At 35.9% G+C, this 17,434-nt stretch overlaps 2 protein-coding genes across 2 annotated transcripts; one reads left to right on the plus strand and one right to left on the minus strand.

Moving 5' to 3' along the window:
• Positions 1-2,929: 2,929 nt before the first annotated feature.
• Positions 2,930-5,724, plus strand: LOC141820227 (beta-1,6-galactosyltransferase GALT29A-like). Its single transcript, XM_074707513.1, has 2 exons — positions 2,930-4,211; positions 5,658-5,724. The coding sequence occupies exons 1-2, from the start codon at positions 3,078-3,080 to the stop codon at positions 5,661-5,663; spliced, it is 1,140 nt and encodes a 379-aa protein (XP_074563614.1). The 5' UTR covers positions 2,930-3,077; the 3' UTR covers positions 5,664-5,724.
• A 3,306-nt stretch (positions 5,725-9,030) lies between these two features.
• LOC141820176 (CEN-like protein 2) lies at positions 9,031-10,418 on the minus strand. The gene is made up of 4 exons (XM_074707451.1): positions 10,164-10,418; positions 9,993-10,054; positions 9,761-9,801; positions 9,031-9,639 (listed from the first exon to the last, which is right to left on the minus strand). Exons 1-4 carry the CDS (start codon positions 10,362-10,364, stop codon positions 9,419-9,421), a joined length of 525 nt encoding a protein of 174 aa, XP_074563552.1. The 5' UTR covers positions 10,365-10,418; the 3' UTR covers positions 9,031-9,418.
• Between the last annotated feature and the right edge of the window lie 7,016 nt (positions 10,419-17,434).

Consider the following 17,434-nt stretch of genomic DNA (forward strand, 5'->3'; position numbering starts at 1 on the left):
CGAAGCAAGGAGCAAAACGACCTCAACATCGGGACAATTGGAGAAGCTCCCAATTAAGCAATCAATGAAAGTGTGATCCAACAATCCGGAGGAGACAGGGCCTTTGACCATGCTCTAGGCGCCTGGAGAGAGTCCAGGAGACTGGAGCCTGCTGAGATGTTATCGACGGAGATAAAATTTACAGCCACGTTAATAGACTCCAAACAACCGGAGGGACTTCAAGTTGACCGGAATAGTAGCATGTCAGCTTTGACAATTAAAACACTATAAAATGAGGCTCGTGCCACCGTTTTTGAACAATTAATAATCTTTCATTTTGATACTCTCATTGTTGGCTTGGATTGCTCGATCGATGTCCTTGGGGTAACGGTGCAACTGTAGGACATTCGGGTTATAATACAGGGATCTGCGGTTCGATCCTAAACTACGACGTATTTACAAAAATTTTGTTTTAAATAGGGAACACAATCAAAGGATGCTGGACATACCTACATCCATAAAGAGAGATGTGTCCTGTCCCCTTATATATCTTTATTATTAATTGTTTTCCACCTCGATCGGATGGGACTAACTTATTTGCAATTTTATAAAGAAAGTATAAAAAGTTTTGTTTTGCCTTTTGATATTTTAATTATAATCCCCCGGCCCTCCCCTTTTTTTTTCTAAAATTATTAGTTTTATATTCTTTCCTTATTAATTTCCATCCGCGCGTATTTATTAACATTGTTGATTAATTTAAGAGAATAATATTGTCAAATACGTCAATGCCAATTTTTTTTACTATGTAAAATGATAATTAATTAATATCAATGACCGAAAGAAACAAAGTCAAACTAAAGGGTAAAAGCTCAAATATAACAGATTTTTAAAGTAAATTTGTGCATATAATTATTAAAAACACTTGTGCTTATTTTGGAGGAGGAAACCAAGAACAAAAAAACTTTACCTGCTAGAAAAAAAAATAAAAATAAATGATCCAGGATGAATTCATAAGAAATCTATTTGTGCACTAGGTAAACAAAAGAAAAAAAAAATTCATCCGTTTTTACGAGTCACATAACTTGGAATTAAAGCTCTATATTATATTACAAATAGTTCATCTAATGTTATACTAATTCAATTAAAATTTATTTATATTTTAATTTTTCAATGTTCATAAAGTGATTGAGATTCCTTTAAAGCACTTTCCTAAAATTTTCTAATATTTTTATTTTTAGTAACAATGGTAAAAAATAAGAGGATCATAAAAGATAAACAATTTAATTAAAAGATAGATATCAAAAGCAAGAGTGTAGAGTATTTTTATTTTTATTTAATAAGTCATATCTCTTAACATAACTCTGTCGATAAACTAAATAATTTCTTCTATTTTTGAAATCCATATGAGATATATATTATCCTTTAGAAGTGAGAAGATCGATTTTGATAAATAGAGATGAAGTGCTTTCTCCATCAAGATGGCGGCGACTTTCAAGAAGAGCCGCAATTGACTAGGCGAAATCACGAGAAAGAGAGGCAAGGAGCCGTTAAAATTAAAGAAAAAATTTTGGAATAAACTCTAACCGTAAATTTATTAAACTACTTATATATATAAAATCCTAAATCATATTAACCAAAAATATAATTAAACCAATCCAAATCATCCAATTTAGCCTCCGACCTCCAAAATATATCCTAAACCATATGAACCAAAAATATAACTGAGTCAAACCTAAATTATCTAATTTAATTCAGCCCTAACTTATCAAACCAAGCCAAATCAATTAATTTAGTTCAATTCCAACGTACGTATCCAATTTAATTTGAATTTGAATGCAGTGCAATTAATTACAAATAAAATCTAATCACTTCATGATGTTTGATTACTTTTTTAAAAGATGTAATATCATAATTAAGAAAAAAGCTATTTGTCAGAATAGAATTCCCGTCACAAATGTTGTGACGGGAATCTGTACCGTTGGATTTTAAAATTAAGATTAAATCCTGATCGTAGATTGAATGGATGATTGTGATTGAATGGGTGATTGTGATTGAACGGTCCAGATTCCCATCACAAATTTGTGATGGGAATATGTTGTGACAAGTAGCCTCATGCGAGGAATCAAGGTCAAGTCAGAGATCCCGAGCGAATCAATGTTATATGATAGATACGAGTTATAAGGTGTGGTAATAGATCTTTGATAGTTGAGCTTCTTAGCTAGCCATAATAGTTGTCTGTCCCGGTGCAGTTCAAAGAGAAACCTAAATTTAAATGACCCATTGACCCAGTAATGATTTGGGTCTAGGTTCGATTCGAACCTGGGCATGTCTAATCCAAGGGAAATTAAGCTAAAAATTGGAGCTCTTACTGCCCTCCAGAGATTCTACCAACTTGAGGTTAGAGTTTATTAATCTAAAATTAAAATTAGATTCATCATTAAAAAAACACCCCATTTGTTAAAAAAAAATTAAAACAACATTAAAAATATTCTTATTTCAGTCTTATTTAGTAATTCTGACCAAACTCTACAATGTAAATTTTATCATTGCTCTTGCTAAATCAAAATTGCTACGATCGTTTATCTTAAAATATCTTTTTTTAATTTGATCAAAATTACTCTTTTGCTTCAATATTTTTAAAATAATTTTGTTCAAAACACATATAATAGTTTTGGTCAAAGCTAATACAATAAATAATTTAATTACTCTATGGTGTAGCAATTTTAAATAAAATTATCATACATTTTTAAAATAAAATTACTATAATAGTATTATAATAAGAATATTTTTAAGAAAAAAAAGGTAAAAAAACATTGTAATTTTTTTAATCGATTCGAGACGGCCTTTTGGCAATTAACAAAAATTAAAGGGCCCTTTTTAATTTTTGCCCATTAAAATTAGTCAACGCAATTCCCCGTCGCCTGTCCCGGCTCGACCCGTCCTCAACGGCTTTCCTTTTCCGAGCCGACCTACAGAAAGCCCTTAACGCCGGTTGCCGGGCGCCGTCTTAGCTCCGAGGAGTGTTCCTCCGTCGAGGCGGGCTCCTTTATCGGAAAAATAGAGGTCACCATCGCGTCGTCTTAACTGTGGTTTGCCCGATGAGGCAATCGCTCCGCTTGCGCTTTGCCTTGTTGCTCCTTGTCGCCGCGTTCTCCGTCTTCAGTCTTTGGGAGTTTTTCCTCGGTGGCCGTCCCACCGCGTCGACGCCGGAGGACGCTCCAAATGTGGTGACGCCTCTTCCGTGCAGCCCCAATGCTACGTTGATTAGGATGGCGACGACGGAGGTTGGGGAGGCGGAGTTGCGAACGGACACAGAGAGCCTCCTCGAGGGGAGCTTTACCTTTACGTCAGTTTACGAAGGTGGATTCGGCAGAAGGAGATTCTGGTCTTATTCCCCTTGGCGCCGGGAGAACCACCACAAACCGTGGAGGCGCGTTAGGCTACCGGCTCAGTTTCGTGCCCCGAAGTACATGGGTTTATACCCAGAGTTCCGCCGCTCCCTTCGCGACTGGTTCCAGAAGCGAAGCCTCCAGCTGGAGGTCATGCCTGAGCTCGTCAGGCTCATAAAACGCCCTATAGATCTCCACTTCGGCCGCCCCGTCTCGCTGCAGCGGTTCAACTCCTGCGCCGTGGTCGGCAACAGCGGAATCCTGATGAAGAATGACCACGGTGAGCTAATTGATGCTCATAACCTCGTTATCCGGCTGAATAATGCTCGTGTCCATGGATACCACCGGAATGTTGGCTCAAAGACTGGCCTTTCCTTCGTCAATAGCAATATCCTCCATGTCTGTGCTCGAAGAGAGGGTTGCTTCTGCCACCCCTACGGCGAGAACGTCCCCATTGTCATGTACATTTGCCAGGGTCTTCATTTTCTCGACTTCACTATCTGCAATTCTTCGCATAAGGCACCTCTCCTTGTTACGGATTTGCGATTCGACATGCTTTGTACTAGGATTGCCAAGTACTACTCGCTAAAGCTGTTTGTTGAGGAGACAGGGAAGCCCCTGGAGGAGTGGAAGAAATTTCATGATGAGAAATTGTTCCACTACTCATCAGGGATGCAGGCAGTGATGCTCGCTGTGGGAATTTGTGATCAAGTTAGCATCTTTGGGTTTGGGAAGTCATCGGATGCTAAGCATCATTACCATACCAACCAGAAGAAGGAACTGGACTTGCACGACTACAAGGCGGAATATGCTCTGTATAATGACCTGGTTGAGCAACCGCAGGTAATAATACCATTCCTCAATGGCCATGGCTTTCAAGTTCCTCCAGTAATGTTCTATCATTGAATAGGTTGTCTTGATGGTACTTGATCATGATTGTTCCGATGTTCAAATATAAATGAGTTGAAAATTTCAATGGACGTAGCATGACAATAAGAAACAAGTATGGTAGAACCTATTTGTTGGATCGTCTTGCACGACTTGTAAGGATAGTTTCAATGTGAGAGAAGGAAAAGGAAAAGGAAAGTAGATCATACTCTTAGAAGAAGTCATTTGAAACTAATTCATCTGCAACCTTTGCTACCGTTTCAATGTTATAGGAAAAAATAGAAAGTAAGTCATACTTGTCTTTGCATTCAGTCAACCTATTCTTTCTAGAGAATTGTGTATATACAAGCTGATATTTTCTTCCTCACTTTGATTTATATAAAAATCATACTTTGGTGTTGGCTTACAGTAATGACTTTTTATGAGATGGTGAAGAATTGGCATCTAGATGATTCTTTGTTAGATACCTCTTTGATATTTCGTAGGATTAAATCTAATAGTTCTGGAAAAAGGTTGATTCTGATAAGTTATATATGTTTTATATATATATAAGTTATGCAAATTAAATATATACTGGGTAGAAGTCATGCTACCACTATCTTTCTATAACTTGTACCGATATTCTGATGCTAATGAGATGAAATTTTCTGATACTACGTACATAATAAAGTGCATGTTCAAAATCTTACTCTCTCCATCTCCCTCGTTCCATTGCTTAAGTTATCATTTGCAGTTCAATATAGTCCAATGCATCGCAGACTTGTCCCATATGGAGAAGACATTATTCCTAAGTGCCTGAAGAGTGTAAGAATTATTTATGGGATATAGTTTCTGCTCTTTGTTACAATAATTATTAAGAATTTATCTTCTACGAAGACATGGCATTGCTAACTGATCCGTTATCAATCAATGTTATTGGTGCTAACTTGTTCTCCTATTTAGTTAGTGTCAAGAACAGAGTTCCAAATTTGGTTAATTAAGCTTAGATTTGTGGATGATTAGTCTGCTAATCAATAATTTGTTTGCTATTATTACTATATTTGGGACAGGACAGGAAATTTTGGTTGCTAACTATGTGCTTTGGTTGCTTAATGCAACATATGTAAGCCTATATTTGTCAATGTCAATTTTTTTTTCCTTCTTTGGAGTAACAGTATAATCAATTTCTGAGCCTGAAGTTAAGATATATAGATGGTTGTCGAGATCAGTTATTACCACCCAAGTTGGATTGATACCGACCGACAAAGTGCACTCTAATAGTGTTTTATTTGACGTCGTTCTAGTGTGTCCATTTAGCTGTTTAAATTTCATCTTCTAATTTACATTTAAGATTTTCCTTCCAATTCATATTCATGGTATTAGTGTTGATCACAGATTTGTTACCATGATTGTTGAGTTCAGGTATAACTGATAGGGATTAGCCGAATGGATAAGTATCAGTAAAATTTACATACTTGATCAAGTTTGAACTTTCGTCGATGAAGAATCCTCGCTACACACCCTCTCAACTCAACAATGCCAACGCGAAGGATTTACTTAGTATTCGCCTCCTTGAAGCGATTAATCCAAGGATTTTCACTCAGCTCACTCTTCCACTATATCTTCTTCTTCTCGGACAAACCTCGAAGGCGAAGAAACTTTATTACAACAGATTACAAGTTGTATACAAACAATTAAGCAATACAAGAAAGAAGAAGAGTAAAGATGTTACACAAAAGTAACACTATGTATAATTCAGGGGTTGCATTACTTGTCAAGAAGAAAACCTAGAAGATCATTCATATCTTACTTGAGCTCAGGAATCTCTCATCTAGGAGTTTTTTTTTTTTTTGGTCTTCTTTTCAAACTCATCCACCTTCTTTGTCTGAACTGCCACCCTTTGCTTGAGCTTGAGCTCTTTTGCATAGTTGTATCTTTAAACAAAATTAAGGCTTTGTTGAATTCAAAATCTAGTCATTATATAGCCAACACTCAATCGCCGAATGAACAAGCTTCCAATAAGCTACCCTAATGTCTAGTTGATTGAATCTTAATTTAGTTAATTTGAGTCTAAATAAAAATACTTTGTTCTTTAAGGAAAGCGCTTTTGACCGATTGCTCAATCCACTTAGCCCTCCAATCAATTAGGGTCACTTTTAATCAACTAAATCTTCTCTAAGATTTTGACTTCACTTGGATTATGGTCTCGCAAGCCTATGCAAAACTCCATGATCAAACTTGAATATCAATTATGATAAGGAACCACCTATTCCTTAATCAAAGGCTTCTACAAGTCAATACATCATCACATGTTTTCATAATGTGAACCTCACGATTATAGTCTCTCATAATCTCTCACAACTTGCTTGTCTTTTTTTCGTCAAATAATGTCTTATAATTCCAAGTCATTGTTTGCCTATCTAAAGGCTAGCTCCACCTTTTGCTCTTCAAATGCTTTTATGCATTTTCCACCAACTTGACCATATAAACAACTAGCCAAGAACAACTAGCCAAGAACTCAATTGAACTTCTCCAACAATTGCCAAGCTAGTCCTCAACTTTTTTTGGACTAAATTTTCCATCATGCTACTAATTAAGAGTTTGGTCAACCCGGCCGGCCCTTTATACTACTATAATTATGTAGTCCGAAGTGTCTCTTAATATTTAAAAATCGTATAATTGACTTTACAAAATTAACTTCTTCCTTTTTTTTAGAAAATATTTCTTTTACATATTTCAAAGTTACTTTTTTTTAAAAAAAAAAATCCACCTCAAGTTTAGTATACTTTTTTATTTTCATGCTAGTTAGACCGCACCATTAGCATGATACACATGCTAACTATTATTTTTCATCATTACTAGAAGTAAAATATTATTTTAAACTCAATTTAGGATAACTTACTTATTTCATCAAAGATTTTTTTAAAAAAAATTATTTATAAAAAGAGTTATAAAAAAAGAAGTCCGAGAGAAGCACCCACCTTATTGAATTGCCTCCAAAGTAAACCGTCGACTCCAATCTACTAAACGTAGTGAAAGTTGACATTGAAAATTACTTTCCATCCTCTACGTACGACAAATATCACTTTGGCCAAATATATGGTTTAACATATACAATTTATCCGTCACTGGACTGCACGTACCCTAAACAATAAACAAAAGTTAAGTTTTAGTTCTAGGTCCACCCATCCAGAGGAAGAGTAAAGTTCTGGCTACTTACATATCATAAACCATACAGTACCCTGAATCAGTTAAACTAAATTAGTTTCAATTCAAAAAGATACAAAGATATATAATTAGCACAATAATATTGCAATAAGCTCATGCACATCTTAAAATTAAGGTTGCATATATATATAGTGGATATATATGTAGAAGTGACTAAAAAGTATTTCTATATATCAAGCCAAGGCAATCGCAAGCACAGATACACTGACTCAATAGTACTGCTTGCATTAGCATCGACGTACTTTAAGTAGCTCCTATTTTCTCGATCTGTTGCAAAATATAATATAATATAATATTCATTTATGCAATTTAATTAACTGCATAATTAACAATATTACTTACTATATATGCTCATCATATTAATTTCCATTTTCCTGCAGATTGTGGAAGGGTACTGGAAGCCAGACTGCCACTGCCAGGGCAATGCCTTTACAGGATCCTCCCAGCCTGAGATCTAATTAAAAACCGGAAAAGCATCTTTCAGCAAAGGTGATGCATGCCACCTTCTGGGTAAAATATCATCAATGGATCTGCGAAACACTTTTATATGGTGGATCCATGGCAGAGACGACTGTAACCATGGTCTGTTCGAAAATTTAATTAAGGTGAAAATCATTCATTGATATAGATAATTCAATATCCATATATCAACTCGAACCCTGGATGGCTTAATTTGCTCTGACAAATGAAAATGATGATGCATATATATAGCTGAAGGATGGCATCGGCGAAGCAAGTCCAAGCACCAGGAGGAAGCTAGCCATTCTTCCTTGGGCTAAAAGGATGGTACGTACCAGAGCCAACTATAATAAGCTCCAAGGCATGCGATATAATTAATTAATTCCAGTTCATTAAATTCTAGAATTGTGTGTTTTGAGATCTCAAACAAATTAAAAGATAGCTCGATGCCTATCTGACCACTGGCCCAAAGGTAAAAGAAATCAACTGATTGGCCTGATCTCGACGAGACAATGGAACATGAGGATCCTGACAAGCTAGTAATAGATAGCTCGATGGCTCAGCTGACAAAACTTTCTTACGAGACTACAACCATTAATTACCGATATCGGAGCACTCGATCCCTTATATATATATATATAACTTTTACCAGTCTTGAGAAACAAAGAAATAGATGCATGGTCCAAGTGCTGGTGTGTCATGCCAGTAGTTTTATTCTAATTAATAATGTTAAAGCTTCAAGTACAAAATCTTTTAGTAGCATGGACTGCTTGCCCTTTCGGGTGATCTAGGGGCCTCAGGCCAATTACTCGTAGCTAGCTACTCGGGACTCACGCCGCCACACATGATCCAACAGTCGTCAATCTGTGAGTCCTGGAATGGCTGAATGTGGTCAAAAATTGGCAACTGCGGCTACTGCTAGCTGATCAAATTAAAGATGGATCGGACGGGTGAGTTGACATGCACGACAGTCAAGGCGAGGCATGCAAATATTAATTGCTGCAAATTAATTAACAACCATTAATTCCGTTCCATGACCATTATATATATAAAATATATATATATATATATATATATATATATCATGGCCATGAATACGCATGCATGCATGCATGCTCCAATCACAATTCACAATCAAATTTAAACAAGAGAAAAACGTTGGCAAGGCAAAGCAAAGCAAAGCGAGACATCCCGAGTGGGCGTCTACGCCGTGCATTGCCCTTGTCGACACGTAAAGCGACCAGGCGAACCCTCCAGTAGACCCACACGCAAACACTCGACACATTACATGCTGCTCGATCTCACTCCAATTCCAACACCACATCTACAAAGCAATAGCTAGCTTTCACTTATTTGGCAGACAAAGACACCTGACTTCACTTTGATGCTAGCTACTAAATCTAGCTAATATAATATAATATAATGCCCAATGACACGGACGCACAGCTCCCACACTGCATGCGCTAGCTAGCTAGCTGCCGCGCGCATCCCATCAGCTAGCGCCGCCTCGCCGCCGTCTCCCGCTGCCCGTTGAAGTAGACGGCGGCCACCGGGAGCCCAAGGTCGTTGTCCTCCGCGAACCGCCGCGTGCTGAAACGGTCTCTCATCGCCGGCGCCGCTGCCACCGACTGCCGCCGCTTCTGCTGGAACAGCACGAAGATGAACCGGTGGATTCCGATGCTCGGCCGAGGGCTCTCGTAGCTCAACACCTCCTTCCCTGCCACATTAATTCGTGAAACGACAACAGCGATCGATATCATCAGCTAGCTAGCTAGCGAAAATCTCTATCGAACAATACGAGTAATTAACGCAGAGTGGAGCGAGTAGAATTGGCCCACCAAAAGAAGCATCGGTCGTGCCAGGAATGTCAGTCACGATCCTGCATTAATTACATTCCATCCAGAATTAATTCATGAAACAAATTAAAGGCAAATGGTCAGTCACTATAAAAGGCACATATATCACTGTCTCCAAGATTGTGTCCATGTCTTTACGAGATTCACTTGCATCCAATCACTAATTTTGCTAATCATATCGATTATATATAAATCACACTAGCTAATTAATTACCAGTGGACGTGCTCCCTCAGGTACGGATCACTCGGCCCTGGCACATCTGGGTCTGTCATAACCTGTCGTTCGTATAAATGCCACGGCAATTAATTAATTTGTCAACCGTGTGCGACGAAGAAGAAATGGATGAATTATATTGAGATGGAAGCGACTGGTCACATGCATTACCAGCGTGAAGAAGGATCTCATGTCACCTCCTTGGACCTCCACCCTGGGCTTGCTCACCACTGCAGAGGGGAACAACTCATGGCCATTGCAAACCAGCTTGTTGCAGTTGTAGGTCACAATCATCTTCATAGTCGGGTTGAATGCGTCGATCACTTCCCCGATCACCCGACCGACCACCAGCGGGTCCGATAGCCTTGCCATTAATGCTTTCTGCTCTGGGGAGGTGAAAGGCAGAGGTGCTAGCTACTAAGTAGTAATTTGTGTTGGGCAAGGGAGAGGTGGAGCTCGAGCCTCTATTTATAGGTCTCAAGGGAAGGGATTACTGTACATATATATATATTTAATTCGAAGTTGGTAGGGGCACTGCTCTCATCCTCCTTGTGGGATTAATAATATTTTTGGGTGGTGACGACTGCTTATGTCTGACCCCAAGTGGCACTCTGTAGGCAACAGGATGGATGAAAAACAAGTAGCAATTTCCAGCAAGAAAAGACTTTCATGGCATATATATATATACATATATTTTAATTTAATTTTCTCTCTTCATACATAATTCTATACCTAAGGAAAAATTATCAACTACTGCTGCAAGGCAGGTAAAACTCTCTTCTTCTCTCTACCATGCACAAGAACTAGACCTCATTCTGAAGAAATTAAACTTAGGAAGAGTAATAAAGGTAACAGTGTATGGTTCATTTTCTCATATTATGAAGTGAACAAATAGTGTGAACTAGAAATTAAGTAGAGAGAATATGCAGGAGACTTCTAGAGTTAATGTAAAAATTTCTTATCTGCTGAAATTTTCAATGTACTTAAAGAGAACATTTCGTATACATACATAGTCGAAATGATAAACATATAAGATGCCACTAACATGTATGTATATATATATATATTAAGATAGAAAGAGAATCTTATCGAACTTTATTTTATGATTGGTTTGACCTCATTTGTTTTGTTTCTTTCTATTAGAATGTCAAGGGGAGATTGGACTCGAGCGTGAGTTCTTGACCTTTATCAATTAAGGCAAAGAGGTGGAGAGAAGCAGTGAGATTGATGGCGATGGGGGCCTGAATTAAGAAGCTCGAATTTCATCCATGGGGGGAACCTGCCATATCTGGTTATATTCTCCGGATGAGCTGCAAGGAATAAAGAAGGGGAAAAAAGGAATGCAGTCTTTGCAGCAAAGTGTAGTGGCTTGGTGTCATCTCAGTTAAAGAGATCCCATGGTTCTTGAACAAGTAAAAGAAGGCATAAAGTTTCCACAACTAGCTGAGAACATAGAATAAGCTCATCTTTGTGGAAGTAACACCTAATAAATAAGGCTGCGCAAGAATGAGATTGGTTTGAAGGTGTTGTATACATTTAAGTCAAACTATGGAAGCAAATGCAGTGGTGGTGTGATATGACAAAGTGGCCACTAAGATTATTCTCCTACTCACTTTTTACTTCCATTTGAGCTTTTGTTTTGTTCTATTTTGTTTAATTTGTTTGGTATGAAAGGATTAAATCTCTGCACGATGGATTTATATTTGAATTAATATTCACAATAATTATTATAAAAAATTAAATCTTAAATAAGTATTCTAATATTTGTAATTTGAAAGGGAGTTTAATTAGATTATTGGATGTTGACTCAATGTGTAGATCCGTTAAACATTAATAGGTTGTTAATGGATATAAATTTTATGTGAATGGTCTATGCAAGATGGACCGATATATAAGAAAGAAGCCTCGATTCATTTGGGCATGATCTTGAAATCAAGAGCTTCTTCTTTCTCTACTCTTTTCCATTGAGAAGAACGTCTGATCCTTGCAGAAAGACTTCCACTATATTGCAGGAACCTCTTCAACAACAAGTAAGACGCAATGACATTGACTCTCAATTCAAGTCAACCCTTTGATTATCATTGCATTCAATTTACAGTTGTAGTCTTATTCATGATGATAACTAGATCCAATTGGTAGATCTTTTAGTTTGTAATATTGATGTATCACAAGTCCACTTTGGGCCTAAGTTTTTATAGTTTAATTTTTTGACTCAACTCAAAAAATCTCATACAAATGAAGATATCTTCTATCTTATAAACTCATGGTCTTCTCCATGTATTTTCAATGTGAGACTTTAATTGTAATTCTAATAATCCTCCCTTCAAACGAAAGACCACCATACATCAATGAAGGTCAGCTTGACGTCCGATCTCTTGACCCACCAGGCCTCCTTGCCTCAATATCCAGTCCTCTTGATCCATCAAGACGGTGTAGTATCCGGTCCAACTGACTTACTAGGAATTATTTGTCTTGAGAGTTTATTATGGATTGTACTAGGAGCTCCTTATCATTATCCCCATGCTCCAGACCTCTCTTACCTCTTTCATTTTTTCTGAAGGTCCCCACATGGTTCCACATAGACTATGACTCTGATACTAATTAGTAATACTGATGAAATCAACATATCTCCACAATAGTATAATATTGTCTATTTTGAACATAAATTCTCATGGTTTTATTTTTGAACTAATCCAAAAGGTTTTATACCAATTGAGATATCTTTCATCTTATAAACTCATGGTCTTGTCCACTTTATAAGATGAAAGATATTTTCATTGAGATCAAGACTTAATCAATTCGAGAAGACCTTTAGGAAGATGACAAATGTGCTTAAAGGGTCCAAGAAAGAAATTCTAGACTTAGGTAGGCAAGAAAGAAATTCTAGACTTAGGTAGGCAAGAACTATCCAAGCACATGAAGGATTTGGAATACAAATCAAAATTTAAGGATAGTGTGTCATCATATCATAGAGTTCTATATAACTATGTAACCAATCATAGGTCTAGAAGTAGAGTCAAGGTTGTATGCAAGGTCATTCCTAGTGTTGACCTTGATGAAATTATCATGGCCGAGGTATTGACGAAGCTAGAAAGTTCATTAGGAAGGTATCTAGGAGGTTTATCTTTGTGAGTACCTAGTATATACACCTAAGGTGCTTTAATATATATTAGGTTCCTAAGAGTGTAATGCCTTCATACTAAATGGGTATAGGAGGTGTCTACTTAGATTGAAAGGGTAGTTAACCTAACTATAGTAAAGTTGGTTGGAGTTTTAAAGAATAATATTGTTGCATTTTCATACATTCAAGTGTCAATCTAAAACATTCAACATCGAGCAAAGTAAAAATCTCATTTTGCAAAGTTATTTACTTTCATTATTTTGTATTTATATCTTTATATTCGTATTATATTCATGCAATTCTTATACTACACATCCATATTAGATCTATGTTATTGATGACGTTGATATTGTGATTACTCTTTAGGCTTGTTACTAGTACAATAACAAAGGTTAAAGTCTTATACACCCAATAAATCAAATTTAATGTACTAGATTGTTTTAAGCGGTATTTTTATATCATTTAGTAGTATTATTTGTTGGGTTGCAAGGGTGCAAACATAGTCCCACATCTAAAGTACATGGAAAAGATCATGGGGTTAAAATGATGAAAAGTATCTCCATTGATATAAGGTCTTCTGGGGAAACCCCAAGAACAAAGTCATGAGGGCTTAGGTCCAAAGTGGACAATATCATACTATTGTGGAGATATTTTGATTCCATCGGTACTAACAAGTGGTATCAGAGCGAGACCGCTCTTCACCGGACTAACCGCCGGATGAGCCATGATCCAGATCTAACCATGTGGTTTGAACCTTAAACAAAGGAAGTGGGTGCTCCCGTGTCTGAATCAAGAGGATCAGACACCAGGTGAGAAGTCCTAATATGTCGGATGGACCGAGGGGCAAAAAGTTTTAGTTGCGACTAGGTGAGAAGTCCTAGTAGGTCGGGTGGATCGAAGGGCAAAAAGTCCTGGTGGATCGAGGGCTCTCACGCAAATGTTGAGGGAGGGGAAAGGTGGTCAAAGATTCAAACATCAAAACGACGTTGGGGGGGCCTGTGATTCTTTGTTTGAGGGGGAGATTGTTGGGTTGCAAGGGTGTAATTAAACATAGTCTCAATCTAAAGTACATGGAAAAGATCATGGGGTTAAAAGGATGAAAAAGTATCTCCATTGGTATGAGACTTTTTGGGGAGAGAACAAAACCATGAGGGTTTAGGTCCAAAGTGGATAATATCATACCATTGTGGAGATATTTTGATTCCATCAATACTAACATTATTGAGCTCAACTAAGGAATTTAATTATGTTTTATACGGAATCATGATATGTAGCATAAGTAGGAGATTGTTAGATTTTATTTCTCTATTAGGTGAACTTACAAATAAAGGTCGAAACACACGGATTTGCCATAAGGAATTAGCCTAATAAAGTAATCTAACTATTAGTTTAATTATGAGATGATTCAATTGGATGTAGATTTTATATGTGCAGAAACTCATTAACCTACTTTTTAGTTATTATTGATGAGCTGATAATTAATGAATTCGAATTCTAAATCTATATTTAGGATTGTAGTCCCCATAGGGCCGGGGTTAAGGCATCGGTTCACCTTTCACCCATCCGGAAGAGGAATTCGGCCACCGTCGTCCTAACTTCTAAGGAAGATCAAGCCATTGCACTTTTCTTGTTCTTCCTTTTTAGATTGTCCAGCGACATCAAGGCAATAACGGTGAACATATATCGATTCACATTCTATTTACCATTTTCATCACTTTTGATTTTGCTTTATGAAACTGCTATAAATTCAAACGACAAGATCATGTTTAATTAAAATTATTCTCATCTATATATTGGGTTAAATGCATGCATAATTGTTGAATAATTCATCAAGTTAAACTTTCAACCGAGTGTTCATAATGTTTCATCACTTTTGGATGTAGTGGTGGGCTTCGTTCATAAATGGATTCTCTTTGTGGATTTGTGGTTCGTCGCCATCGCCATTACCTAAACTGATCGAATGTGCTGGAAACAAGTAGAGCCAGGGTGTTGGTCTATTTGTAAAGACATATATATATATGTTGGACAAGAGACTTAGCTTGCCCCCATTAACATGCATGCTACAAACAATTTCAACAACTTGTGATTCTTTATTCTGGCGCTGTCGGTGGTTGATATATATATATATAATGTTGGCACGCCAATTCCCACACTTTTATATATATTATATATATATATATATATATATATATATATATATATATATATATATATATATATATATATATATATATAGTCATTCCTAATTAATCGAGAGCAAATTGCAGTTACTTAAGATGATCACATATATATATATATATATATATATATATATTTCCTCCCATTTCCAAACTTAACTTCTATCTATCTTCGTCTTTAATAATATAATTCTCTTATTGTTTTGCTATTGAGGAAGCTAAGGCCAGACATTACCAGTATGATCCACTAACTTGTTCTCCATTTGGACCAAACAAAGTGAAAATTGGTTCTTGTCTTCTGCCGGAGGTAGCATATATATGATGAACACCAGGACGTACGTACGTAGGGGTTAGTTTAAAGAATCCTCACACTTGATTTTTCAATGTGGCCATGCAGGCAAAAGCTTGACTTAACTGCATTTACTTTTTTGGAATCGATCCAACTGAGAAACAATTAAGAACTGTTGCCCAGTTGCACTTTGTTGTTGTTGTCGCTAGCTGTTGAAGGTTAAAGCTAAGCTAGCTGTTTAATTATGGATTCAAGAAACAATTAAGAGAAGAAATTATTAAGTATAGTGGAAGTACAAGGATGAATTAAGTCAAAGAGCAGAATGATATATGACTATCGATCGTGTTGGGCGATCGAGAAGCAAGTACACATCGGATCGGAGATTAGATTTGCTTTGCTTTGCTTTGCTTCAGACAAGTTCGATCATATATATTTATATGTGGCGTTCCAACTTCAAATGGTGTACATGCATGAGTCACCCATGCATTATATTAATTTGTGCAGCTCACACACTGTCCACTATGCCAATTGTCAACTGGCAAAACTACTCAAAAGCATATATGCAAAGCCTTCTTTTAATTTGCATCCCATGCATGTTTCATCATCATTTAATTTAATTTGATATATATGATCCTCAACGTCTAATTAAATTGTTATGAATATATAAATTAAAAAATAGAAATAGATGAAATTAAGAATAATTTATATATATATTATATGCATCGATCATTAATATTGGAGATATACAATATTAAAATATTTATAAATTATATAAAGTATATTAATTGAGTTATATAATATTAAAATATTTATGAATTATATACATATATATTAATCGAAATATATATATACATTTGTCTTTGTTAATAAATGAAAATTTTAATTTGGATCTTTTATGCATGCATTAATATATAAATCAAACATGATAATGTATTTTGAATGAAATATATATATATTAGACATATATGGTGACCCAAAATATCATATCTCTTTATATACTCATTTCCATCAAATGTATATATATATAGCCTATGGGCCGGCCGCTAGAGAGGTTACAAATGGCGTATCAAAATTAAGAATCGATCATATATATATAGTGTCAAATTTAATTAAAAAATTATCTAATTATTGATCGTATTTTAATTTGAAAAAGGTTCACTTTAAATATTACTAACCCAATTAACTTAATGAATAAATCTTATGTTTATTTCAGGTCCAACTTAAGAGATTTTTCTCAAATGATTAAATGTGTACTCTGAATATGAGATCATTCAACAATTGCATGTGATGAGATCATTCAAGCACTCATTGACTTCTAGATAATTGACACTTTAACTGGTGATAGAAGCTCTAAATTACTTCATGCTCATTTGTTCAAGTTTTACATTCATTCAATGACCACAAATTAGTTCCAACTCCTAATTGACTTAAACTTTGTTATCAAATACTAAAACAATACAATTTAAACCGACAGTCACAATGGGTAAACTAATTAACATTAATTATCCAGTTTGAGATGTAAATATATATAAGATGATTTTCAAAATAATATTGTAGGAATATATTAAGAAAGCTATTATTACTAAATTTTGGGACTAATGTGAAATTTGAAAACTCTTAATTAGGACAAAGCTTCCACTTGCTTGCTTGACGCATATCTTACCCATAAAGCAAGGAATCATTCTTCCTCCACTTTGGATCAAACTTTACAAGATAATCTAGAAGAAATATTTTCGTAATTAAACTATATTTTTAGAATCTTTTACAAAATAATATTTATTCAAAATTTGGTAAGAATTAATACTTTTTTTGTTTGCACTGAATTAATTAGTTAGCTTTAATTTTTTAAATATAA

The sequence above is a fragment of the Curcuma longa genome, unplaced genomic scaffold (genome assembly GCF_044706935.1).
Source record: "Curcuma longa cultivar G26 ecotype Majalengka, Jawa Barat unplaced genomic scaffold, ITB_CL_G26_1.1 utg2798_np1212_758248_RagTag, whole genome shotgun sequence".
NCBI classification, from domain to species: Eukaryota; Viridiplantae; Streptophyta; class Magnoliopsida; order Zingiberales; family Zingiberaceae; genus Curcuma; species Curcuma longa.